Here is a 27,500-nt window from a genome sequence, read left to right as displayed (position 1 = left end):
GTATATCATTATCATTATTGTTGCGAACGAAGTGAGTGACCTTATATAAAATGCCAAAATTTTTGTGAGTCTCTTACCCAACCAATAGCCCAGTCATTCCCTTTTATCATTAAGGTGCGTCCACACGGTCGAACAGTGCCTGTCGGACAAAACTGTTACCATATCTAAATTGAAAGAGAATGACGCTATAAGCGTTGAAATGAGACGAGTTGATATGGTAACAAACAGTGATACCAGATTAATTTGATTACCATACCAGGATTTCTACTCCTTTTGCCAGACAAAGACCGGAATAAATGTCCGAAGCTGATGTCCGCTGGCATCTCTGATATCTATGTCAAGTGTTACAATCTGTACTTGAGAATCAAATAGCAGTTATCAGCTTCAAGTACGGAGCATCATAACCTTAGTACACCATGAAATTAAAGCACAATCCAATAAATTGAATTATGCAGCATGATTATTCCGGATCTTTTGAGAACGATGGAATGACACATGGAAGGACTAAGCAGGACACATGAATGAGGGGAAGCATTTTTCAAGAAGCAAGTCTGGAGGCAGTACAGAATCACATATGCCTGACTTGAAATAACCTATCACTGAACTGGGGATGTTATTGTTACTAACGTGCAATGTATAGCCTATATTATTCCAAGAAATAACTGTTTGAGACTGGTCATTCTTCGGATTATATGTTGTTAACTAAATCCAAATTGTTTCAATGATAAAGATACAATGTTAAAATATTTGTTTCCCCTGTTCTCGGAGAGAGAGAGAGAGAGAGAGAGAGAGAGAGAGAGAGAGAGAGAGAGAGAGAGAGAGAGAGAGAGAGAGAGAGAGAGAAATTTACGTATTTTCCTCACGATCAAAGACTTCTAAGAGCAAATGAAACTTCGGTGTCCGTAATTGAAACAGATTCTGTTATTCTATACTCTTTATATTGAAACGCCATAATTTGGTTATGCAAATGTCTTCTGTACAAACCTCCGACTTATTTATTTCTCCAATTTTCGTAGCTCTTCCATGTGATGACCTATTTTAGATTCCATATTCTTTTCGACTTCTAAATCAGGTACAGACATTCCACTTCTGGAAGTTCTGACGCTCTTTTATTGCTGCTAAACGTTTATTTTGGTCTTTATAAACATTTTCTTTGAGGTTTTATAAGCATGGGCTCTTCCAGTACTGTTTGATTACCAATCAAGCCTCTTCTATCTCAAAGTCAGCTTCCCTCTGGAACTGGATTAAAACGTAGCCATGTTTACAAGGAACGTGATATCTTATTTTCTAAAAGTTCAGTTAATCTGGTAAACAGAACTCAGTCCATGGTGCCACTCCACCTAGTGTCTCCGACACGCCACTTGGTGCCAGTTATTGACGTCATTAAAGCTTCTTTCGTGATGATACCTGGTACCAAATGTGTTCGACGGACACTGTTCGACCGTGTGGACGCACCTTTATAGCCAGGTGGGAAGATCAGCCGATATTTTCGGCGGCGGAGTCAATAACTCCCATACCAATAAATTTATTCGAAATTAAATTTTAAGGAATCGAGATATTTGTAAGTTTTCTTTCTGCCAATATTCATACCTCTATAGGAATGCCCCGCTTGTCACTTCTGTTGGTAAGTGATGATTTTTAGCAGCCAACTACTAGAGTTTTACCGATCTCCAGATGATTTTTCCAAAGGTTTGATGCGGGTTAAATGAACCACCTTTATTCAAATTTTCGTATAGAGTCTTCTCATAATAAAGTCAGTTGCCATTTTTCGATATCCGAGGGATGATTTTCGGCGTCTACGTAAACTATTACTTATATACTTCTAGTCGGAATGGAATTTTTAGGGATTTATGGGATAGCAGGGCGGTCGCTCAGATTTTTTTTTTTAAACTAGCCAGATCAAACTGTTCAAGGCAGTCAGTAAGCAAAGGCAGGCGGTAGATACCGGCTGTCAAAACTTACGGCCGACTAGGGATTGATACCAGGAAAAGCAGTCGAGAATGGAGTGTTAGTTTTGCACCCATCCAGTGTCTTAACTTCGGGCACTGGCAAAGTTTTTTCTCGTGGTTTCCTAGTCTATCACGTCATTTTACACTCTTGATCGCCACCCATACCATAAAATTCGCCAGTGTCTGCCTGCCTTGCACTTAACCCACTTGTAGCAGGAGCTTTACAATACGCCGAATTCTAGACAGTTTTAAATAAATATGGATTTCAGTTTTAGCTCCTATCATTTTCATACTGCTCCAGACTGGAATGCCAAATAACACTAGCCTGCCAGATAACTAGAACAAAATTTGGCATAATTATGTGGCTACGAGAGTTTCGCATCTGCCACTTTATTTATTAGGCTAATTATTAAAGGTCCAAGCCAAATCGCAGAGTTAGTTTCCCGTCCAATGGCTTGGTTATCCGTTAACCCGATACAGGACAGGTTCTCCCTACAGAATTTCTGTCCATTTCGCTTGGGGAAATATTTCAACTCACGCTGAAGTAGAACTACCTTTACTTAAAGTAACTGGTCCCTTTGTCCCTTATAACTAGATACATCCATATAGAATAAGGTATACAAATTGATTCATAGTTAGGAAACGATGACCCACCAAAACAGATTATACTAATGATACGTTCAGTTACTCATACAGACTCTTATTAGGTTACCTTATTGAATTATCACAGTAACTTCACATACTTTGCAAATGATCATTTCACGTATGCATGGATCAGAGTTTAATTGGTGAGCATTTATTCCGAAATCAGCTTTATACTGATAGACAATTATTTGTATCATTAAAAGTGTAGGAATTTTAAATTTTAAGCGCAGGTAGTCTTAGTTACCTTAAATTCTATCCTCAAATTGATTTAAATGCTAAAGTATAAAATACTAGTACTCAATTCGTCGACCTCAAACATTATAAACTAGAAGATGTTGGTAAATGAGGTTTGATTAGCTTTATTTGTACCTTTTATATTAAAACATGGTAAAATTATTTAAGAACAATAGTATGGTCACAAATAGGAGAAGGAAATACGAAGTTCAGTATTTAATTTAATTACAGATTCTATAAACTTTAAAAATTAAGAAATAAAAAAAAGTAACCTCAGGTTATTCGTAAAACATTACTGAGGTGGCAGGTAACCCCTATTCAGGCGACTTGTAAAAGATGTTACAGTAGTGGTGAACTGTTGGGTTACTGTAGTAGTTTCCTCTTGAACCAATGTTTGAGTACTCCACACTGGCACTGTCAATACCTGTGGGCAGAAATTTGTTCATTGGAAAGATTAATCACCCAAAGAGAACTTTCACAACCTAAAAAATAACACTTCAAAGTTTAACTTTATAAATAGATCAAATCTAATTCGAGACAAGTTTTAAACCTACAAAATCTGTGTAGTTAGTGATTTGAAATTAAAAATTAATCAAAGCTACCTCAGGCCCTACAGCAAATAATTTCTAAAGTAATTTGAAAGACAAAGTCAAAACTACCAGAAATAGTAGTAAGAATTTGAAAAAAAAAAAAAAAAACCTGGTGGCCGGAAATAATTTACAGATGAGCAGCAGCAGTCATTTCTACATTAATATAGTTAATTTAAGTTTTTGAAACAAATTAACATCTGGTCCAACAGATTTGTATGGAAAGTTTAAATAGATCATACTTACAGAATGTGCAACAGAGACATGGGTGATACTCTGCCAAAATCGTACAGTCTGGGTAGTCGTTACAAAGCTAGTGAATACTGAAGTTACTGTTAGTGTAGGTGTGACCATTATTTCTACAGTACTAATTATAACTGGTGTTGAAGTCACCCTCATAACAGATGTAACTGTCCTTGGATTAGCCGGGAAGTAACTGTACACAGTGACAAACGAAGTTACCAGTTCATTGACATTAGTAGTTTCAGTTATCCACACATCACTAGTTACTCTCACTCTTAGGGGATGAGTCTTGAAAACCTGAGTTAAATACAAAAAGAAGTTTCAAATTCACAAAGACAGGACTATGAAGATTGTAAAATAAAATAAAAATTTGTCAAACAAGTTTTAACTAAAGAAATAGAATTTTCAAAATAAATTTTAAAACTAGTTTTAGATAAAAAATATAGCGCAGAAGGAAACTTAAAAACGCAAAACTAAAATGCTAATAGTAAAAACTTCCACAAGATAACGTGATCTTTTGGCAGTTTAATTCTGATAAATCACTTAACACTTACCGTTTCTACTCTAGTTTCAGTGAATGGAGTTACGGTTGCTGGTGCCAGCGCAGATGTTAGCCTATGGGTTTCATATTCTGGAGCGATCTGGCAGTTTGCCTAAATACAAAATGGTAAATTAATTTCCACATTATGAATGAGACACCAAATAACTATTAGGTTTTTAAAAGTAATAGGTTTGAACTTTTACACAAGGACTGAATGCTTACCAGTGCACAGAAGGCAGTGAAGAAAACCAAGAAGATAGCCATCTGAAAAGATTAACAGTTATGTAATGAATAGCTACTCAAAACAAGACACTAATGTTACATTGTGTAACTAACTATACATTTAATTATGAAAGACTAATTTGAATAGTTACCATCAGTAAATGAAAATTTAGTTTAAAGAACTCTAGTATTAATTTATCCAAGAGCTTTAGAGGGAATTGATGGAGCCATAGATAAAAAAAGTACATTAAATAGTTTAGTAATCAAAAACTGCTTAATGGTTTCACCGTATCTTTATAAAAAAAAAAAAAAAAAAAAAAAAAGCGCATAGTGGCCCCTACACAGGAATCTACATAAATTTTTCGAGATGCTGCCTTTATAGACAACCAAAGTTATGCAGCTGCCTTTATAGACACCCAAAGTTATGCAGAAAACCTAAAACAACACATGTACTTATACATCCATTACTGAATCTTATAAGTGTGTTTAACCAAACCCATGTTGAACCAGAGCAGTTTTCCATGAAATTTGTGTAGCTTTAAGATAGCCTAAATTTACCCAAAATTCCTAAAAATTTTCTTAAGTTAAATTGAATTAATAGTTCATTCACTACAACTGATGCTCAACATAAATTGCCAAGATTTATTAAGAATCAGTTATATAGGAATTAACATTAGATGTATAAAGTTGCAACCGTGCCCAGGTCGCAGTTATAAACTTAAAGTGGTACAAAAAACCATTAGTATCTAAAGTTAAAAGTCGATTCAGTATGTAAATTGCAGGTATTTAGTGACCGTAAAACTGTTTTATCCCTGATAATCTAAAATTATAGTTCCTAGAATATTTTTTAAGTTCCTAACTCTCACAATCATCCATTTTTAAAGTCATTAGCACCTAAGCATCTGAAAAATTTCAATAAGTTGAATCTGCCCAGTTGCCATTCTTGGCAAGTTTTTTTCGTATGAAAAAAAGCTCTGGGGCTGTCAGAAGTTTGAAGCAGGGATATTAAATTTAAAATGGAAGAGGAAAAATCTAAATGCTAAAGAGTTCACTTATCTAACCAATACAGACTAATGGGAAAGTTAAACTAGTTTATAACCTTGACAGTCATTTTGTAATATGTAAATATAACTGAATACAGGAAAATTTCATTAAAAACTTCAAATTGAAAAAATTATGAATAGATTTACTGAAGCAATTTAAAACTTAATGATAAAAAACCGAATACTCTCAACAGGAAAAAACTTCCTACAGTCATGTTCTTCTCACGAATATTGCAAATATGCCGTTCTACCTTCATTGTCACCCCCATGTCCGACGAACAGCAAATCACCTAATCTAACAAAGTAGTTGCTGTCACTGATAGCTGGAACTCCTTAGTCAAAACTAGATTTAAAATCACAAGATAATCTTCGCAAGAAATCCCTACATCACATTTAGTAAACTCAACATTAACCAGAATCGTACTTTGGACACTTTAAAATTTTAGGGATAACAGCTTTAAGAAATTCATTCACTAGAAAGAAACTCACGATCAAACTTTGCTATAGCTAAGAAACTGCACTAATGGATGCTATTACACTTACGTTAGACTCCATATCTCGCACGCAACACAGGTTTGTACCAAGAATACGGGGTGTCACAGGATTGCCCAAGTCACTCTCGTGCGTCCTAATTATGGTAAACTTATAAATGGTAGGGGAAGGAAGACGAGATGCTGCTAAACTTATTAGAGGAATTCCATTGGTAGAATAATGCAAGGATGGCTTTTGTGCAGAGGAATAAATTTGACACCCAACAAACTCAAAGCGGGTGCAAGCAAGCCATAAAATATAAAAAAAGGGACGTGGATCTTTCAGGGGGAAGAGGATTTACAGAGTTTTTTTTTTTTTTTTTTTCGTGGGATCTTTAACAAGAGTCCCAAAGAGTTTTTAGGTAAAAGTTTGTTAAACCATTACTGATAAATTCCAAATTAATTTAACCCACCAAGACACCCAGTTCCCACCGAGTGGTCCTTATTTCTGTAAATATATAAAGGTATAACTAAATATTTGCGGAGTTGATTAAAGCAATTTAAGAGGAACAGTTCTAAAGTTTTTATCTATTTACTACAAGTTTTTCTCAGTGTTCTATAATCATAGAAATTTAAAAATGAACTTGCGAAATGGAGGAAACGGATCATTCTTTTAACAATCTGGAGCAATCCGAGATAAGACCTTCGTCAGAAGTTATTCTGTTATTCAGAAGTTAATTGGCGGTTAATTCAATCGTCCGAGAATTATATGATGGATAATTCGCTAAATCGGCCATTTTTTTTTACGTAATCTTTAAAATGGCAAAAGCTAATCCAGTTTTAGAATTCAGGTCACTTAGCCTCTTCGGCAGACATAATACCATGATTCACGGAATCTAAGTAAACGTGCGAACGTCGAAATCAAAAGAATATAGAGTAAAAATGACAGGATTTCATTAATATTAGAGTAATCAGAATGATTAAACTTTTAGCAAGTTAACAAAACAAGAGACAGCAAATATTTAAAATGTAATGCAATAGTCATCTGCAAATCTTATGCGACAGGATACTATGCGTGTCTTAAGATCGGTGCATACAGATATAAGTAGTGATTGGAAGGGCCTTTTGAAATTTTTGCAAGAAAAATTTATAAAAGCGAACATTTGAGAAAACAGTTTACAACAGTTTACAAAGCTTATTCACATGAATAATTATAAAACGCTACTGATACAATTATAAGAGCATTAAAACTTCAATAGCAAGATTATTCGTTAATTAAGTAAGTTAAAATTTCTACAAGTTGAATTCGCATTTGTTAAAATTTAAGGTTTTAAAACTTTTAAGACCATAATTTAGGATTAGACATTTAAAGTCTTAAAGTCGATTCAAAAGAATCCTAAAGTATTCAATACTTAGCATTTAAAAAATTAAATAAACTAATAAAATTACATACAAGTAACTTATTACCGGATCCACAGCAATTGTATGCATGTTAGTATCAAGAACGTATAGGGAGAGATATGATGCCAACACCCCTATAACTAACAGTCTATAGCAAGAAAGTTCAATTAAACAAGAATTCAGTAGTCAAGAAAAACTCACATAAATTAAAAAGTAGTGATGTCTACACTTGAAATATTCCCACACTTTTAAAGATTGAACATAGCATGTTTAACCACAACCACTTTCATAAAACGAAATACTTTACAATGACAACTCACTTTTAAATCACAAACGGCGATATGGGTACTAGAATGTAAGGGCTGGAACACTACTGCCTAAAGCTTCCCCGAAAGCTTGGATTATACTTCGGTTTTGAACTTCGGACGCAGCCAATAGCACACAGTACTGGTAATTAAGTCACCACTACATAAGGTTGCTTTGCGCTTAACAGAACTACTTATTTCAGGGATGACGTCATGGATCCAAGGAGCAAAGAGCGATTAGTCGGAGACTTCGGTGAAAAAGGATGAGATAAAAAAAAAAAAAACCGTAGATTTACAAGAATGTTTTCAAAAGTTCATCCGAAAGTGTCAAGTTCTATGAATTTTATGAAATAATACTTCAAATTTCTTAACGCTACAGGAAATTATATTCGTATCGAATGCTTTTTACACATCATAACTAATTGTGCATTCTATACGAGACAACAATTTTTTTGTAGATTGTATGTTTGAACTTTGAAACAGGTAACATTACTCCCGGTAAAAGTAATATATGTATATTCTTAAGTAGGGGAAAATGTAAGTTTTTAGACAATTTGTCGAATAATTTATACTCGTAAATTCGGTATTATTATTATCGATATGAGGGTAAATCATGTGATTAAAGATAGAGGCTACTGATATCATTATGAATATTTTACAAGAGCATACTCTATCCATCGTTCAGTTATTATTAAAAAAAGAGATTTATCAGCCCGATGAGTCAAACTTGATTCTTACAGAGCTGGCTCGAATTAATTCGGGGAAGATATAATATAACATAAAAAATTATATTAAATCTGATTGGTGAAAAATTAATTAGTTATAAAAATCTATGATAAATATAAATTTTAATCTTATCTATTAAATATATGCTTCATAATTACGGTAAGATTTTGAATAGAAAATTTCTTAGAATCAGATATTTTTTTTCTGACCAAAACAAATCTCCTTGCCTTTTGAAATCTCTGCATTCAGAAAAAATATATACTTAAAATCGTGTCACAATCACTACGCTTAAGAATTTTCTCGTAATGAGTAGGCCTTCACATTAATGAAAAAAAATCCTGTGTCAATATTGTACGACCGATACACAATCTTGTCTTTCTGTTCCGATGATTCCCATAATGAAACTCCATAGTTTATATATTTATCAGTTAAACAATTTATTCTATTATGATTAAGCCGATTACAGAACAGTAATTTGAATAAATAATGATATATTAGGAGGGTTGATACTTGAAGAACTCACTCAGTTCGAGACATACTGAATTGTAAAATCAGAATCCACAGATCAATAATTTATAGATGATGCGGACATCAAAATTCAAGATAATTACAAAGATAGGTGTATTTATATTCACGATGAGAGAGAGAGAGAGAGAGAGAGAGAGAGAGAGAGAGAGAGAGAGAGAGAGAGAGAGAGAGAGAGAGAGAGATGTTTTACCTTTGGCTCGTAGCAGCACCCGCTTTATAGCCTTATACACTACCTCCGTTCCAGGAGAGAGAGAGAGAGAGAGAGAGAGAGAGAGAGAGAGAGAGAGAGAGAGAGAGAGAGACTTTCTTGTGGTGTCTGCAACCTCGCCGTTGTCATCTTTGTGAGCTGAGGTTGGGGGATTTGGTGGAGCCTATAAGTCTACCTGCCGAGTCATCAACAGCCATTGCCTGGCCCTCCCTGGTCCTAGCTTAGGTGGAGAGGGGATTTGGACGCTGGTTATATGGATAGATGGTCAGTCTTTAGGGCAATATCCAGCTTGCTAGGGCGTTCTTACTGTACCTTGCCTCCGTTATATATTAGTCGCCTTTAAACCTTTAAACGCTTAAAGGTACCACTAAAAAGTGTGACATATATATATATTGTATTTTTCCAAATATATACGGAAGTATTTGTTATTAATACTGTTATTTATTATCATATTTACACCGTTTTAGTCTTTTCTGTTTCTTAGGACTTTTCAGTCTACTTTAGTTGGTTTTCACTGCTTCCTGGACTCTTGTTAATAGAGCATTCTCCCATGGGTATAAACTTTTGGGAGTTTTATTGAAAACCTGGTTTTATAGATTGTAACTACAGAATGTTGACCTTTTTTATCAATCAAATTTGAAATCAAATCTAAATTAGATATTTACAAAATTCTAGTTGCAGGTTCTTCACAACCTTTATAAAATGTTTGATTAATAAACATTTTTTTCTTTGGTTTATTTCAAATTGAGGATAGCTGCCTGTTAAATTCGAGTTTTAACCTGTAGTTCTTGGTAAGGGGATTGATATTAATTGAAAACCTTTGGTTTTAAGGAAATTAATTATTTTAGTGTGTGTTTGTTATCACTTGAACAGCAGCTCAAAATGTAGTTGGGAGTTTCTGTAGTCTTGGAATTTCTTCTTAAGGAATTTTGTAGACCAGATGAATGAGGGATTACCCGCAAAGTTTAAAAGACTTTTGAAAGTAATAGTGTTTTTGAGAAGGTCTTGGCAACTGGGTGACTACACCAACCCCCTCCTTCTTCCCATGAAACTAATAGGTTTGACTGCATCTTGAGTACTAGTATCCGCGTCTTGATTTCAAATTGGATCCTGTTTTTGTTCTAGCTTAAATGTTAATACGATATGTTGAATATGTAGTTCAGGTAAATTACGGATTCCAGCCCTCTTTAATTCTCAGAGAGAGAGAGAGAGAGAGGTTTCCATAATTGAAACCGATCCTTTCGTGTTGTCTCGTCAAAACACCATAATTTGGTTGCTTAAAGGTCGTCTGAATCAGCCCCGATTTTTCGATATCTGCAATTTGTGTAGCTCTCTCCTGTATTGACCCTGAACAGAATCTATCTATCCTCTTCGACTTCTCAATCTAATAGTACGCAATGCCTTGTGCATATATATATATATATATATATATATATATATATATATATATATATATATATATATATATATATATATATATATATATATATACATATACATATACATATACATACATATATATACGATAATTTTTGCACATTTAAACGTGTTTTTCATATTTCAAATAAGCCATATATATTAATACATTAAAGTCTGGATTCTCTAAACGACCTCGGGATCAGAGCCCCAGGCGAAATCACTCAAAGACTATAGGGCCTGGGGCTCTGATCCCGAGGTCGTTAAGAGAATCCAGACTTTAATGTATTAATATATATGGCTTATTTGAAACATATATATACATATACATATATATATATATACATATATATATATATATATATATATAATAAATATATATACATATATATATATATATATATATATAAATATACATTATATATATATATATATATATATATATATATATATATATATATATATATATATATATATATAAAAACTAATGATTATGTTTTAAAGTACTGCAGCACTCATTACTTTCATTGCAGTACTTTCACGCGGTCAGAGAGTGTCTGTTGCACCAGGAGTGTATGACATTATGAGCGTTGAAATAAGAATTGACATGGTAAAATAGCTATATACAGTACCAGTTTAAGTTTCCTACCATAACTTCTATTCTGTTCACCATACAAAGACTGGTAGACGATGTTTGAAACTAATGTCCGCTGGCAACTCATATTTAAAGGTATACGTAAAGGTGTCTGGTTTCAGTATTATCTGAATAGATGCTCACCAGAACGTTAGCCGGGCAAGCCCATCCTCCACTGTGGTGCCTAACCACAGCAGTATCCTCCTCAGTAAGCAGCTTGAACTCACAGTCCTTGGCGGGGATCAACCTGCTGTCACGTGAATGCCAGGCCAACGCATTGTCACTGTACTTTAGTCGTCAGCTTTAAATGTGAAATATCATAACCCAAGATACAGCGGAGAACCAAGAGAATTGCACTATGAGGAATGGTTATTGTTGCCCTTTTTTATGACAATGAAATGGTGCAATTATTGCCCGTTTACGAAGGTGGAAAATGAGTAATATAACCACTTTAAAAGAACCTCGAATTGGTTAAGAATCTATAGATCTCTATGCGGATGGATCAATAGACTTTCTATGATTTATAACAAAACAGGACTCATGTATGAGGGGGACCTTTTTTCTGAAGCACGTCTGAAGGAAAGTTAAAATCACTACCCGATTTATAATAATAACTCCTCAGTGAAAAAGGCGATTTTGTGCTATTAACGTATAATCTATAGTCTATTAAATCCCTAGAAATAACTATTGTTCGATATTTTTCTTCCTTCTCATTCTGTGCTGTTAACTAAACGGATATTGTCAGTGTTAAAGATAAGACGTTCATTTGTTTCTCGTGTTCTCGGAGAGAGAGAGAGAGAGAGAGAGAGAGAGAGAGAGAGAGAGAGAGAGAGAGAGAGAGAGAGAGAGAGAGAGAGAGGTCCACAATTGAAACCGATTCTCTCTTGTTACGTCGAAACAACATAATTTGAGGTTTTAAAGGTGTGAATTTGTGCATTATTTTCTTTTTTTACTTATATTATATTGTCTCGAACTAAGTGAATGACCTTATATAAAATATAAAATAATTTTCGCAAACAAATCCCATCCAACCCATGGCCCAGCCATTCCCTTTTATCATCATCGCCAGGTGACGGGGGTTGGGGGGTGGCAGCTAATATTTTCGACGGCTGGGTCAGTAACTCCTACCCCAATAGATACATTCAATAGAAATTTTAAGGGATTTTTTTCAGATATATATAAGCATTGTTTCTGCCAATTTTCATGCTCGTACCTGCTGTAAGCATGCCCTGGCTATCACCCATGTTCGTACTGACGATTTTTAGCTAAAAAATCCGAGAGCAGCAGGAAACTACTTCGAGTTTCACAGATACCAAATGATTTTCACAGGGTTTAATGGGTGTTATGTTTCCTACATTCTTATTAATTTTCGTGTTGATACTTACCACAGTAAAGTCACAGCCCTTTTTCGATCGCCATATATTTCTGAGTGGGGGTGGGGGTTAACAGCTGATATTTTTGGCAGCGGGGTCAATAACTCCAACATCAACAAGTATATTAAAAATTTTCAATGGATATTTTAAGTATGTATAATCAATATGTCTGCCAATTTTCAAGTTCATACCTTGTAAGGTTCGTCCGCACAGTCGAAGTGTCGGTCGAACAAAATTGTTACCAGGTAACAATGTGAAAGAAGCGTTAATGACGTCAATAACGTCGAAGAGTCTCAGCTTCAGACACTCCGGAGGCGGAGTGGCACTATGGACGAAGTTCTACTTGTTTACCGGATTAACTTGAACTTTTAGAAGATTAGGTATCACCTTCCCTGTAAACATGACTAGTAATCCAGTTACGGAGGAAAGCTGACTGAGATAGGAGAGGCTCAGTTGCTAATCAAACAGTACTGGCAGAACCCATGCTTATAAAACATCAAAGCAAATGTTTACAAAGACAGAAATAAACATGTAGCAGCAATAAATAAAATAACGTCAGAATTTCCGATAAGTTTAATGTCTAACTGGTTTACAAGTCGAAAAGAATATGAAAGTGGGAGGTTGGTACAGAAGACATTTGCACAACCAAATTATGGAGTTTAGATATAAGAGTATAGCATAACAGAATCTGTTTCAGTTAAGGACACCTGTCTCTCATTTGCTCCAAGTATTTGATCCTGAGGAAAATACGTAACTCTCCCGAACATTTTATCATCACTGAAACAATTTTGATTTAGTCAACACACAATCCGAAGTATGACCAGTCTCAAACAGTTATTTCTTAGAATAATGTAATCTATACATTGTTAGTTAATAACAATTAAACATCCTCAGTTCAGCGATAAGTTATTTTTGAGTCAGGCAATTGTGATTCTGTAATGCCTCCAGATGTGCTTCTGGAAAAATGCTCCCTCTCATACAAGTGTCCTACTTAGTTATAAAAGGTTTTAAGTTCTCAAATAAAATGCATAAAGCATTTGGGCCCATCAGTATATAGTTCTTAAAGTTTAATTCAGTCTTTGCAACTAGTCCTTCCATGTACCATTCCATTGTTCTCAAAATATCAGGAATAATCATGCTGCATAATTTAGTTTATTGGATTATGCTTTTATTTTATGGTGTACTATGGTTATGATGCTCGTACGTATAACTAGTTTATTCTCGAGTACAGATTATAACCAACATATTTAACAGATGCCAGCGGACAGCTTCGGACATTTCTTCCGGTCTTTGTCAGGTAAAGGGAGTAGTGATCCTGGTAGTTAACTTCATCTGTTACCACAGCTTGTTAATTTGTCAACTTTCCTCATTAAAAAGTTAATTATTCTCTCTCAATTTAGATATGGTAACCGTTTGTCCGATAGACACTGTTCCTCCGTGTGGACGAACTTTTAAAAGTATGCCTTGGTAGTCACTTTTGCTCGTAAGTAAAGATTTTTAGGTAAGAAAAATAGGACCAGCAAAACACTCCTAGCTTTAAAGATCTCCAAATGAATTTCACAGGGTTTGAAGGCCGTTATGTGAACTACAGTCGTACCAAATTTCATGTAGATATCTGCAATAAAAAAGAAATGGCAAGCTTTTATTTCGGTATGGGTCGAATGGGTATTTTAGGCGGTGGAGTAAATCTTTCCTAGAATAATCCACATATCCTAGTGAAAAGGTCAAGGATTGATGGAAAGTTTTTCTGCTCCTGCCAAATTCCATGGTAATGTCTACAAATTAAAAGACATTGCCATCATGTAGCAGTCTTAATGCTGTTTAATGTAGCAACATTACAGTGAACTGTGATAGAGAGGGACATCAATGAGGGACAATGCCGATCTCATACAATATCAGTCCAGAGTTGCAACTAAACTATCGGATCCTGTAAGGCGAACAAGGCTGGGTTTGGGCCGGGAGCGGCGATGCCATATCAAATATTACCATCACGTTGTATGGTGTATGGAGGCAGCATAAGTTAAAAAAATGTAAATATACTTAATTAATAATAAATATTCGCGATTATTAAATGCCCTTGTAATTTCTTTACTTTTAATAACAATAAAATTACACGTTTCTTCTTAAACGTGGCAGAAAATTTTACAGCGCTGCCACATCCTTCTCAGGCGTTAAGCTGACCTCAGGGTATGAATATGTCAAACAGAGTGTGTCTCCATAAAGACGGCCCAACCAAAACAGTCAGTCATTAAGGAGTCTGTCGCCCTACCAAGAACATGGAAGGAAGTCCTCGTTCCCGCATTAGCCTTCATCCCCAGGCTCGAGAAATAGTTTATAGGATCGTGAAGTACTTTGACAAAGAAAAGGCAAACCATGGACCCGTTATGGATGTTAGAAAAACACTGAAACGCGCCTCGGAAGCAACAATGATACCGGAGAGGACAATCAGCAGGATTTGCAAAGAAGGAAAAGTAACGGGAGAGAGATACGGTAAACCAATTTTCGTTGAACAGAAGAAGCAACAACCAAGAACCGTGACAAATTTAGATGATTTTGACAAAAGCGTTTTGCGTAGAACAGTTTTAGACTTTTATGCAAGGAAGGAAGTTCCAACGCTTGACTCAATAACAGCTGAATTAAAAGAAAATATTGAGTTTAAAGGTTCCAGGGATTCTGTTCACAAAGTTCTTCATGAAATTGGCTTTCGGTACAGCAAGGTTAATGGAAGAAAATTTCTACTGGAGAGAAAAGATGTAGCCTCAGCCAGAACTAAGTTTTTAAGAGAAATGAAAGCATTAAAAACCAGTGGCTATAAATCCTTTGTATACTTGGACGAGACTTGGATTAACCAAAACCATACCGTTGGGAAATGTTGGATTGACATAAATTCAGAAAATGCCACCGGTATTAAACCCCCTACTGGGAAAGGTAGTCGGTTAATCGTTCTTCATGCTGGGACCGAACGCGGGTTTGTTCCAAACTGTGAACTTGTTTTCCAGTCTAAAAACGATGGCGATTACCACAAACAAATGAATCATACTGTATTCAAGGAGTGGTTTATTTCACAATTGATTCCCAATATACCGCCATCATCGATCATAGTGATGGACAATGCATCCTATCCCTCTTTCCAAATTGATAAACAGCCTACGACATCCGATAGAAAAGCTGTAATTAAAGACTGGCTTATCGAGAAAGGAGAAACCCCCGGAGACGATCTCTTGAAGGATGATCTGCATGCTATGGTAAAACAGCATACGTCAAGATAGCCACGCAAGTACGAAATTGACATTATTGCGAGTAAGCACGGCCACAAAGTGGTAAGACTTCCTCCATATCATTGTCAATATAACCCAATTGAATTAATATGGAGCCAAGTCAAACAGTATGTGGCAAAGAAAAATAATTTTAAAATTTCGGACCTCAAATCTCTTATAAGTGAAGCGTTACAGCAAGTAACACCGGAAAATTGGAAAAATGCAGTTAACCATGCAGAGACTCTTCAAAGGGATGACACTTCAAGAGATTTAGCCATCGACAATTTTGTTGAATCTTTTGTTATAAATCTAGAATCATCTGATGAAGAGGAATTATAATGAATAGTACCCATTTTTTGTTTATTTCACTGAAATCATTAATGTTTTTCTTTCATTTTCAATGTAAATATCCATTCATTCTTTTCTTTCTTTTGTGATGTAAATATTCATTCAGTTTTTAATTAATTTGTAATGTAGCCTACATTTTTTTTTTCATTATTAATGTAAATTAATTTAGCTTCCAAAATAATTTAGTTATAAAAATAAAAAAAATGTTACATATTTCTAATATAAAAGATGTGCAGAAATAAATCTCTATAATCCTGGCATTCTTGTGTATCGTTATCAGTATAACATTCATGACTCGAAACTATCATCTATTTGTTTTGATAAATCCTTACAAACACTATGAAACACAAATTGATATTTTCATCAGGTATGACACTCAAGCAAAAGTATCTTATATTTTGAAGATAAAAACGTGCCAAACCTAAAACAAAATATTCAAAGTAAATTGCAAAGCTAGAACAAAGTCCATAGAAAGAAGGCATGAGAATATAAAAAGAAAGTGTATCGGATACTCTTAATGAAGATAATTGGGCGTCTATACTACGTATAGATAATATATTTAATTGTCGATAATTCTGTGTAACCCATGTATCTTTATGACACTATTTCAGTTTACCTGCCTAAATTTACACAGGATCTCTCTCTCTCTCTCTCTCTCTCTCACACAATATATATATATACAAAATATATATATATATATATATATATATATATATTAAAATGGTAGAGCCTCCACGAGATGGAATTTGCGAGTGTAGGTAGATAAATTCACACAAGAGTTGATTAGAGGATGCGGAAACTCAGTAGTATGGGATAATCCCTAGAAAGGTCCAGTATATTGCCCCTGGAGACATTCAAGCGCAGGGATTAAAAGGGGTAAACAGGAGCGGTAGGCCTTTAAACACTCCAGAGAAAGACATTTGGCAACGTAGGAGACAAGGCCCGGATTGCCATGAAGGAGCCGATAGACTATAGTATATTATTGTCGCAAACGAAGTTATGTGACCTTGTATAAATATGTCGCCCAATCCGTAGCCCACTTATTTCGGAGGGTGGGTGGGAGCAGGTGATATTTTCGGCAGCGGAGTCTTTCTCATACACAAATAGAAGTTTCAAATTTATTAAAAGTGATTATTCAAATAAATCCAAGATTTGTTTCTACCAGCTTGCATTTCTTGCCTAATATAGGCATGCCCTGGCGGTAAATTTGTAAAGAAAAAAAAAAAAAAAAAAAAAAAAAAAAACACAGCAACAACAACAACAACAACAGTAGTGAAGGGGTGCAAACTGCTCTTGGTTTTAGAAGACTTCACATATCAAGATGGAATTCTCAAAAGGGTATTTACTTTACCCACACCAATTTTTGCATTTATATCTGCCATATAAAGGCCATAGTAATTTTTATTTCAGTATGGGTTGAATGATTATTTTAGGCGGTGGTGAAAATTGTTCCTAGAATAACACATTCAAATAAAACTTCGGGGACTTTGGGAATTGATGGTTAACAGTTTCTGTTTCTGCCAAATTTCATGGTAATATCTACAACTGAAAAGACACAGCCAGCTTGTAGCGTCCTTAAATATGATTTTAAACATAGCTACATAACAGTGAACTCCGAAATAGTGAGCGACAAAATATGGACAATGCAGATCTCAGATATCCGTCCACTAGTATTTATCTTTTTATTTTCAGTTTAATGTATTGTGGGACATTCTACCCAATTAACCTATTTACATATATAGGTAAATTGTAATCAAGAGATTAAAGTTCTGAGAAGCCCCTTCTAAATTAGATCTGCCCCTCATTTCAAGATAATCTGCCTCTATTTACTTTAAGCCAATCATAAAGTCATATTACACTTCCTCTGGCACTTTCCCAATCTATAGATATAGATATATATATAGATCTATATATATGTTTTTAGTTTCCTATGAACCCTCCAGTTAAAAATTATTAATTCACCTAGTAGCCATAGAAAAGCCTCATTTACTAGAAAATCTTAGTTACTAGAAAACACTGTATTCGATAATCCCGAAAAAGCCTAAACTATTCTATATTTTTGTTTGTTACGTGCCTAGATAAAGATATTTTCAAGGTATGCCAATCCACAATACACCAGCAATAACAGATAAGGAAGATTAATAAGAATTTTACTAGTTTGATTTATCATTCATACTACTGTACACAATCATTAGTCACAAGGTTAAATAAATTTTTACGTATTTAAAAAATGTCAGTAACACTGCCCAAGTTTAAAATTCAATGGTTGATAATCACACATATCCATGGACAAATACAGTATTCACAACAGTTCGGTGCTCTGTGCTAGTTTCAGTTGCGGTGGTCAAGAACGTTCTGACAACTGGTGAAGACATTGTCAGCCTGTAGATAAAAATAAACATTAAACGTTTTGGTCTCAAGTATAAATAGTGAAGCAAAAATTGCAACTATTCAAAAGTTTCAAAACATGTAATACAAAAGATTGTATAAATTAAATATCTTATCAAAATATTCCAAAGCTTTAGAAACTCCATGGGACTCACGTTTGGGTAACAACAGTAGTGTGTACAGTCTGGGTTATCAGATGAGCATTATGGGTTATAGTGTAAACCTCTACTGAAACATCAGTTACATAGATGAAGTTTGACTTTGCAGTAGTTACAAACTCTGTTACTGGCCTTTCAACTACAGTTGTTGTCAATGCTACAACATCATCAACTTCGGTTTGGTGTACCTGTAAGTGAAGTAGAATTATCATTTAATAGACTAAAAGACTCAAATATTCAAAGTGTAAGAGAAAACTCACCAGTTTGGTGTAACAGCAAGGAAATTTTAGATAATTATAGTCACCAAGCATCAGAGACTCAAATATACAAAATTAAAAGGAAAATACTTACACCGAACGTAGTTAGTGTGACAGTGTTCACATTGAATCCAGTAATTGTTACTGGGACACTATTCAAGATGGTCTCTGTTACAGTCACATAGTTATCAATTGTTCTGGTTTCAGTAACCGTTATTGTTAGTTGTTGCAAGAAGTTGGCGAAGAACCTTCCTTCTTGGGAAGATTGGCCAGGTTGTCCAGAGTTGACAATGAACTGTGGTCCACTATTTACGAACTGTGCGCCCGAGCTACCCGACACTGTTCCCCCTACATTCTGTACGAATCCAGAGCTAGGGGCTGAACCAAAAGCTGAACCAACATCAGACCCCGAATCTGCATTGGAACCAGAGCTTGATCCAGAGGTTACAATAGAATCAAATCCAGACGAACCGGAGGATGTTCCCGAACTCCCAAAGCTGCTGCTTCCACCGAATTGAGATCCAGAGCCAGAAACAAATCTAGAAGAGGCAGAACCAGAGGCAGTGCTCCCAGACGATCGAGAATCAAAATTTTCTGTTCCAGATGAAACTACTCTCCGTGAGCCAGAGCCTGATGTAGAGCTTGTAGAACTTTGTGCTAGTTGTGGACCTCCAGCAACATTGTATACGAAGGATATTAACACCAATTTAATAGCTGCAAGATACATCTGCAAGAAATTAATTATTTGAGAAATGGTACAAAAGCAAAACTAAACTGCAAATATTAAATTTTAGGCAAAAACCAAAACAACTCTAACAAAGCTGCAGTCTAAAATTTCAAAAATTCCTTAATTACATTAAGCAGTTATGCAACTATGAAGAAAGGCAGACTGTGTGTTACATCTGGTCGCAGTCCGCATTAATTACGTTAAGCAGTTATGAAACCATTAGTTATGCAACCATGACAAACAGCAGACTGCGTGCCACATCCGGTTGCAGTCCGATTAATTATGTTAAGCAGCTATACAACCATGACAAAAAGCAGACTGCGTGCTATATCTGGTCCCAGCCCGCAAACTACTACAATACTACCATCTGAGTTTGAAGCTTGAGAGTTTTATTTAAAGTTTTACTTAAAATTATTGTGTAGTTCTAGAGTTACTCTGAAACTTAAAAGTTTTTCAATATTTTAATTTGAAATTAAAGTAGAAAACATTTAAGCTTCTAAAAGGATTACCATTGCAGACTGAAAATATAACAAGGAGGAGTTCCTTCAGAGAGGACATGCAGTACAGGTTTAACGTTGGAAGTAGTTTTAGTTTAAAATAGTACTAGTATACACTAAACTTGGAGTTTTAGATTTCTTTTTAAGGAAGTGTGAATTCTACTTGGGTAAATATCTATTAAAGAATAATAGATGCAAGGTATACAGAACCAACCATGTATATTAACATATTACAGAGTAATAATTATAGATAGTTTTATTTTCTAGCTATACAAACCAGAGTCCTTCAGGTAGATAAGGAGTCGAGAGCACTAGTTTGAGCAAGAGCTGGAGTTATGGGGAGTAGTTTAAAAACAACGCGGTATGCTAGAGAAAATCTACGTTAATATGAGAGAAAGTACAGGAAGTAACAGCCCCTCCCGAGGGTCAAAGTTTGAGGAGGTCTAGTGCGCAAGTTAATTCTCTTTCCAACCAGCCCATCAAATGCTGCATGTATAAGAGTCAAAGTATATGAAACCCAATGTCCCTATCACAGAAAGCACAATAATTACCAGGAGATACACTCAAACTGGAACATGACACACGAGAGTCAAGAACAGGGGAAGTGGTACCAAAGGCAACCTGATCAAATAACCAACTGCAATGAGGGAACACTTTCTTAGGCCCTAGGGAGGGACAGACTAACAAAGACACAGGCAGAGGAGACGGCCATACACTTACCACAGCCATCACCACCATGGGTGGACTATAAAGCCAACATAAAACACATAGGACAAAACCTACCTTAGTTACATCAACGACAGTAGCATAAACAGAAATAAGTCTCCAAATGGGATGTGCCGATCACATTCCACCCCACACGCAATCATAACCTGAAAGCCCACAGACTCAAGGTTTACTTGCTCCGGATGAGGTTATGTGTCAGGGGAGCAACTGCAGGAGCAGCATTCCCAAGCGTACTTAATGAACACTAGGAGTAATAAAAACAATCATCCTCCCCGTCAAAGCATATGCCCAGCACAGCAAGAGAATTATAGATCGCACTACATATACCAAGACAAACACAAACAAACCCCTAGCAAGATCACAGCTTATCTAAATCTCTAAAACACCTACCGATGTGAAAATAATCCTTCTGTCAAGACCGACAGACTCCTTTCAGACTGCATCAACAGCCTGGATCCTCTTTCAGAAAGAGAATAAGGGAGTAGCTCCTTGCCCTCTCTTCCACAGTATGTTGGTCAAGAATAGAAAACATATCTACCTAAATAGTAACAGTCTCTCTTGGGACAAATTTATGTAGCTCACTATAAACAATTGAATAAAATTTCACTTTAATTCTTGAAGACAAAGGCTGCTAAATTCAGTATATTATTGTCGACTTAGCTCAACGTGCAGGTTATAACCAACAATACTAGATATATAGCTTTTGATAATTGTTGTAGACAATACAAAGATTTTTTTTTTCCAATTTCTTATTGTTAATGCAGTCTACAGTAAACAGAAGATTACTTAGTCGTTTTGTTTTAAATAACAGAGCTCTTACCAATTCACCAACTTATAAAAACTATAAAATGTTATTTTCATTAGTAAAATAAATTTTTGAATATACTTACCCGATAATCATGTAGCTGTCAACTCCGTTGCCTGACAGAATTCTACGGGAGGGATACGCCAGCTATCACTATACTAGAAGGGGGTGTACTCACAAGCGCCACCTGTGGCCAGGTACTACAGTACTTGTTGTTGACGCCACCTCACTTTTTCCTCGGTCCACTGGTTCTCTATGGGGAGGAAGGGTGGGTCAATTAAATCATGATTATCGGGTAAGTATATTCAAAAATTTATTTTACTAATGAAAATAACATTTTTCAATATTAAACTTACCCGATAATCATGTAGCTGATTCACACCCAGGGGGGTGGGTGAAAAACCAGTGTACAAGACTAAAGGATAGCTAAGTATCCCGTATTTCATATAATCAGTTATCCACAATAACAATGAAATAATAAGTACCTGGTAAGGAAGTCGACTTGAACCGTTACTCTGCCTTTAATAAGATAGTCTTCCTTACTGAGCGTAGCGTTCCTCTTGGAAGGCTGAATCAACTCAAAGGTGCTAAAGTATACAGGGCTGCAACCCATACTAAAGGACCTCATCACAACCTTTAACCTCGGCGCTTCTCAAGAAAGAATTGACCACCCGCCAAATCAACAAGGATGTGGAAGGCTTCTTAGCCGACCGTACAACCCATAAAAAGTATTCAAGAGAAAGGTTAAAAGGTTATGGGATTATGGGAATGTAGTGGCTGAGCCCTCGCCTACTACTGCATTCGTTGCTACGAATGGTCCCAGGGTGTAGCAGTACTCGTAAAGAGACTGGACATCTTTGAGATAGAATGATGCGAACACTGACTTTCTTCTCCAATAGGTTGCATCCATAACACTCTGCAGAGAATGGCTCTGTTTGAAGGCCACTGAAGTAGCCACAGCTCCCACTTCATGTGTCCTTACCTTCAGCAAAGCAAGGTCTTCTTCCTTCAGATGAGAATGTGTTTCTCTAATCAGAAGCCTGAATAGTAAGAAACTGAGTTCTTAGAACTTGGAAAAGAAGGTTTCTTGATAGCACACTATAAGGCTTCCGATTGTCCTTGTAAAGGTTAAGACCTTTTTAGATAGTACCTAAGAGCTCTAACTGGGCAAAGTACTCTCTCCAGTTCATTCCCCACCAAGTTGGACAGGCTTGGGATCTCGAACGACTTAGGCCAAGGACGTGAAGGAAGCTTGTTTAGCAAAAACCGAGCTGCAAGGAACATGTAGCCGTTTCAGATGTGAAAACAATGATCCTGCTGAAGGCGTGGATCTCACTTACTCTTTTAGCTGTTGTCAAGCACACGAGGAAAAGAGTTTTTAATGTGAGGTCCTAAAAAAGAGGCTGATTGGAGAGGTTCAAATCTTGATGACATAAGGAACCTTAGGACAACGTCTAGATTCCAGCCTGGAGTGGACAACCGACGTTCCTTTGAGGTCTCAAAAGACCTAGGGAGGTCCTGTAGATCTTTGTTGGTGGAAAGATCCAAGCCTCTGTGGCGGAAAACCGCTGCCAACATACTTCTGTAACCCTTGATCGTAGGAGCTGAAAGGGATCTTACTTTCCTTAGATATTACAGGAAGTCAGCAATCTGGGTTACAGTGGTACTGGTTGAGGAAACTGCATTGGTCTTGTACCAGCTACGGAAGACTTCCCCTTGAGACTGATAGATTCTGAGAGTGGATGTTCTCCTTGCTTTGGCAATCGCTCTGGCTGCCTCCTTCGAAAAGCCCCTAGCTCTTGAGAGTCTTTCGAAAGTCTGAAGGCAGTCAGACGAAGAGCGTGGAGGTTCGGGTGTACCTTCTTTACGTGAGGTAGACGTAGAAGGTTCACTCCTAGAGGAAGAGTCCTGGGAATGTCGACCAGCCATTGCAGTACCTCTAAGAACCATTCTCTCGCGGGCCAGAGCGGAGCCAACCAACGTCAGCCGTGTCCCTTTGCGAGAGGAGAACTTCTGAAGTACCCTGTTGACAATCTTGAACGGCGGGAATGCATACAGGTCGAGATGGAACCAATCCAGCAGAAAAGCATCCACGTGAACTGCTGCCGGGTCTGGAATCGGAGAACAATACAATAGGAGTCTCTAGGTTATCGAGGTAGCGAACAGATCTATGGTTGGCTGACCCCACAGGGCCCAAAGTCTGCTGCAAACATTCTTGTGAAGGGTCCACTCTGTGGGGATGACCTGACCCTTCCGGCTGAGGTGATCTGCCATGACATTCATACCGCCCTGAATGAACCTCGTTACCAGCGTGAGCTTTCGATCTTTAGACCAGATGAGGAGGTCCCTTGTGATCTAGAACAACTTCACGAAAGAGTCCCTCCCTGCTTGAAGGTGTAAGCCAGGGCTGTGGTGTTGTCAGAGTCCACCTCCACCACTTTGTTAAGCTGGAGGGACTTGAAGTTTATCAAGGCCAGAAGAACCGCCAACAACTCCTGCAATTGATGTGAAGTGTCCTTTGCTCCTGATTCCATGTTCTCGATCATTCCTGTCCGTCCAAAGTCGCACCCCAGCCCGTGTCTGATGTGTCCGAGAGGAGACGGCGGTCGGGTTTCTGAACAGCCAAAGGTAGACTTCCTTGAGAAGAAAGCTGTTCTTACACCACGCGAGAGAAGACCTCCTCTCTTCGGAAACAGGAACTGAGACTGTCTCTAGCGTCATGTCCTTTATCCAGTGAGCAGCTAGATGATACTGAAGGGGGGGAGGTGGATTCTCCCTAACACGATGAACAGGGCCAGCGATGAAAATGTCCCTGTTAGACTCATCCACTACCTGACTGAGCATCGGTTCCTTCTCAGCATGCTCTGGATGCATTCTAGGGCTTGGAAGATCCTTGGGGCCGACGGAAAAGCCCGAAAAGCTCGACTCTGAAGATCCATACCCAGGGAGACAATGGTCTGGGATGGGATGAGCTGAGACTCCTCAAAATTGACCAGGAGGCCCAGTTCCTTGGTCAGATCCATAGTCCATCTGAGAATCTCCAGACAGCGACGACTTGTGGGAGCTCTTAAAAGCCAGTCGTCTGACGGAGCCGGACACAAGATCATGGTACTGCTGCACAGTCTGTGAACTGTCAACCATGGGGAAGCGAGGAAGTACAGTGACAACCCGAAGCTGTCTAGACTGTCTGGGTCGTATAGACAACTCCTATCGGGTTGCTGAGGTTGCCGCACTGCGTCACAACAAGTCACTTCTGCTGGTTGTTGAACGTCTTCCCAGTGACACACTGACTCCGTAAACAAAAAATCCTTTAACAAGGACTAAGCTTGGACTGCATGTCTTGCAACACAGCTCAAGGTCTATGGGAGCAGGTGTGGTAACAGACGGGGTTAGTGACTGAAGTGGAACCATTACCTTCCCTGGAAGCATGTTATGCTTAAATAAAAGTCCAAAGGAGGCTACGCAGCTAAAGGCTCCTCTCCAAATGACAGAGTCCTCAAGGGAATATCAGAAGGAGGGAGAAAAGCACTTTCTCATCTACAGGGACCATATCCGAGAAAAGTTAAGTTATCTCAGTGAGGGTTTCAATGGTGCAAAAGCAGCAGACTAGAAGGCAACATTATGAAACTGCTTGACAGTCTAGTGAGTTGGCAACAACCAAAGATGTATGCAGAGCATGCTGTATGCAGAGCATGCTGTATGCAGAGCATGCTGTATGCAGAGCATGCTGTATGCAGAGCATGCTGTATGCAGAGCATGCTGTATGCAGAGCATGCTGTATGCAGAGCATGCTGTATGCAGAGCATGCTGTATGCAGAGCATGCTGTATGCAGAGCATGCTGTATGCAGAGCATGCTGTATGCAGAGCATGCTGTATGCAGAGCATGCTGAATGCAGAGCATGCTGAATGCAGAGCATGCTGAATGCAGAGCATGCTGTATGCAGAGCATGCTGTAAGGTAAGCAGAGCGTGTTGCATGGCGTTAAACATTTCTCAGAAATTCCATGACCAGTGCTAGAGTGCTTCATGCATGCTTGCATGGGGTTTTAATATCAACATAATATTTACCTTACATTCATAACTCATGATTCATTTTTGTTTTGAAGATATTTTTGCCATATTCTGCGATATTGTTAAAAATATATTGCAAGGAATACATATATATTTTTATATAAGTAAGACAAATAACCTCCATTATCATAATGTTTGTGTAGGCATACTGCAAGTTATGAAAGTAATGAGGTGTTATTATTGTCATTTGTTATTTTTCAAGTTGAGGAGAAAGTAGCAGATGTATGCGTTGAGGTGGCTGACTCATAGCATGAGGTTGCTGCCTCAACAGTTGCGCTTGCTGTAAGGTTGATGTATGCGCAGTAGCAGGTTCCTGAGGAACGAGTTGAGGTTCCTGAGGTGTGAGCTGCGAGCGTTCAGGAAGTGGTTGCGCAGAACGCAGTAATTGTCTCGCGAGTTGAGGTTCCTGAGGCGCAAGGCTAAGGTGTTGAGGTTCTCGCCTTGAGGAGGGTTGAGGTCGCTGCAGCGAGAGCTGAGGAGCCTGCCTCATGGATGGGAGAGGTTGTTGTACCTCAAGAGAGTGTTGCCTCACTGTTGGAACCGCAAGTGGAAGCGGAGGAAGCAAGGTAAAAGCTTCCTGTTCCCATTGCTGAGGTTGCCTTAAGGAAGGCGGAGGTAGCTGCACACCGCTGGAAACTGGCAACTCAGTACGTGGTAAGGTATCCTGAGGAGCCTCAACATCGTACGCCTGGCAGACAGGACTGCGGTCAGGCGGAGCGATCGCAGGAGAAGGTGTAACCTTCTCCGCCTGACACTCACGCATCAGGACCGCAAGTTGTGACTGCATGGACTGCAGTAGAGTCAACTTGGGGTCGGCAGACACTAAGGTCTGCTGAGGCGAAGCCTTAACAGAAGAGATCTGTTGCGGCAGCACCTTACTCCTTTTAGGAGGTGTGCAGTCACCTGATGACTGAGGAGAGTCAGAGCTAACCCAATGACTGCATCCGGGTTGTTGAACTCTAACTTCGTACGTCTGGCATAGGTCTGGACTTTACGTTTAAGAGGTCTTGAGACCTGAGACCAGCGTTTTCTCCCCGAAATTTCTTCTGCAGACGAGCAAATTAAGGGCTCAATCGTCTGCGGGTGGGAGTGACGGTCTCTGAAAGACACGCCCGCAACCACCGAGGATACTTCTGTGCGCCGATCAAGGCCTGCCGAACCCTTTTGCCCTTCGACATTGCTTCTCCCCTGGGCTTGGGAGCTTGCAAGAGGTCCCGGACTGGGAGGACGACTGGCACGCACAGAAGTACCCTCACGCACAACACTGACACACTTTGCGCTAATCACTTATCACTTTTGATTTTCTGTTTGCACTTATTTCACTGAACTCGAAACTTTAAGTGGTTTGTACCTGAAACACGCAATTCTATCCTTTCTCAAAAGTTAGTAATTGCGAAAACAGAATTACAATGTAACAGAAAAATCTAATGAAAGATAAATAATTCAGTGGCTGGAAAGAGACTAAACACTAGATCAAATAAACTACGTTTAAAATCTCTCACCGCATAAAGCTTGAGAACAAGAAAAAACTCTAGAAACTTTTACCTTCTTCCCCTAAAGAGACTAGGGAGAAGAGTAAAAACGATAACAACGTTACTCGCTTGAACGAAACGTTTATCCTCCTCTTTCTCCCTCCGTCTCTATCTCTCTCTCTCTCTCTCTCTCTCTCTCTCTCTCTCTCGACTTAGAACCTGAGAGAAGAGCCCAATCATATATATCGTTAAAACATATTGTTAAAGGA

General features: G+C 37.7%; 3 protein-coding genes across 3 annotated transcripts in view; 1 reads left to right on the top strand and 2 right to left on the bottom strand.

Moving 5' to 3' along the window:
* Window positions 1-3,036: 3,036 nt before the first annotated feature.
* On the bottom strand, window positions 3,037-7,768 carry LOC137614456 (chondroitin proteoglycan 1-like). Its single transcript, XM_068344265.1, has 5 exons — window positions 7,656-7,768; window positions 4,422-4,463; window positions 4,213-4,311; window positions 3,662-3,955; window positions 3,037-3,252 (listed from the first exon to the last, which is right to left on the bottom strand). The coding sequence occupies exons 2-5, from the start codon at window positions 4,461-4,463 to the stop codon at window positions 3,121-3,123; spliced, it is 567 nt and encodes a 188-aa protein (XP_068200366.1). The 5' UTR covers window positions 7,656-7,768; the 3' UTR covers window positions 3,037-3,120.
* A 7,033-nt stretch (window positions 7,769-14,801) lies between these two features.
* LOC137660124 (uncharacterized) lies at window positions 14,802-16,121 on the top strand. Its single transcript, XM_068394838.1, has 2 exons — window positions 14,802-15,770; window positions 15,912-16,121. Exons 1-2 carry the CDS (start codon window positions 14,802-14,804, stop codon window positions 16,119-16,121), a joined length of 1,179 nt encoding a protein of 392 aa, XP_068250939.1.
* A 2,157-nt stretch (window positions 16,122-18,278) lies between these two features.
* Window positions 18,279-27,500, bottom strand: part of LOC137614450 (protein rtoA-like) — an 11,197-nt gene continuing 1,975 nt past the window's right edge. The window contains exons 2-4 of the mRNA XM_068344258.1: window positions 19,028-19,660; window positions 18,674-18,864; window positions 18,279-18,512 (exon numbers count right to left, since the gene is read on the bottom strand). Coding sequence (XP_068200359.1) covers window positions 18,404-18,512; window positions 18,674-18,864; window positions 19,028-19,660 — 933 coding nt within the window. The 3' untranslated portion in view covers window positions 18,279-18,403. The remainder of the gene's footprint in view (window positions 18,513-18,673; window positions 18,865-19,027; window positions 19,661-27,500) is intronic.

Source organism: Palaemon carinicauda, chromosome 20 (assembly GCF_036898095.1).
Source record: "Palaemon carinicauda isolate YSFRI2023 chromosome 20, ASM3689809v2, whole genome shotgun sequence".
NCBI classification, from domain to species: domain Eukaryota; kingdom Metazoa; phylum Arthropoda; class Malacostraca; order Decapoda; family Palaemonidae; genus Palaemon; species Palaemon carinicauda.
Note: the sequence above shows the minus strand (reverse complement) of the source record. Positions and strands in the feature narration are given on the sequence as shown.

What these genes read in the sequence shown, in the direction of transcription:
- LOC137614456 (XM_068344265.1), bottom strand. Translation starts at nt 4,463, where the DNA reads ATGGCTATCTTCTTGGTTTTCTTCACTGCCTTCTGTGCACTG. An exon ending in TCACTGCCTTCTGTGCACTG is followed by an intron (nt 4,312 to 4,421) that starts GTAAGCATTCAG and finishes TTTTGTATTTAG; the next exon opens with GCAAACTGCCAGATCGCTCC. An exon ending in CTGAAACTAGAGTAGAAACG is followed by an intron (nt 3,956 to 4,212) that starts GTAAGTGTTAAG and finishes TATTTAACTCAG; the next exon opens with GTTTTCAAGACTCATCCCCT.
- LOC137660124 (XM_068394838.1), top strand. Translation starts at nt 14,802, where the DNA reads ATGGAAGGAAGTCCTCGTTCCCGCATTAGCCTTCATCCCCAGGCTCGA. An exon ending in AGGATGATCTGCATGCTATG is followed by an intron (nt 15,771 to 15,911) that starts GTAAAACAGCAT and finishes CAAGTCAAACAG; the next exon opens with TATGTGGCAAAGAAAAATAA.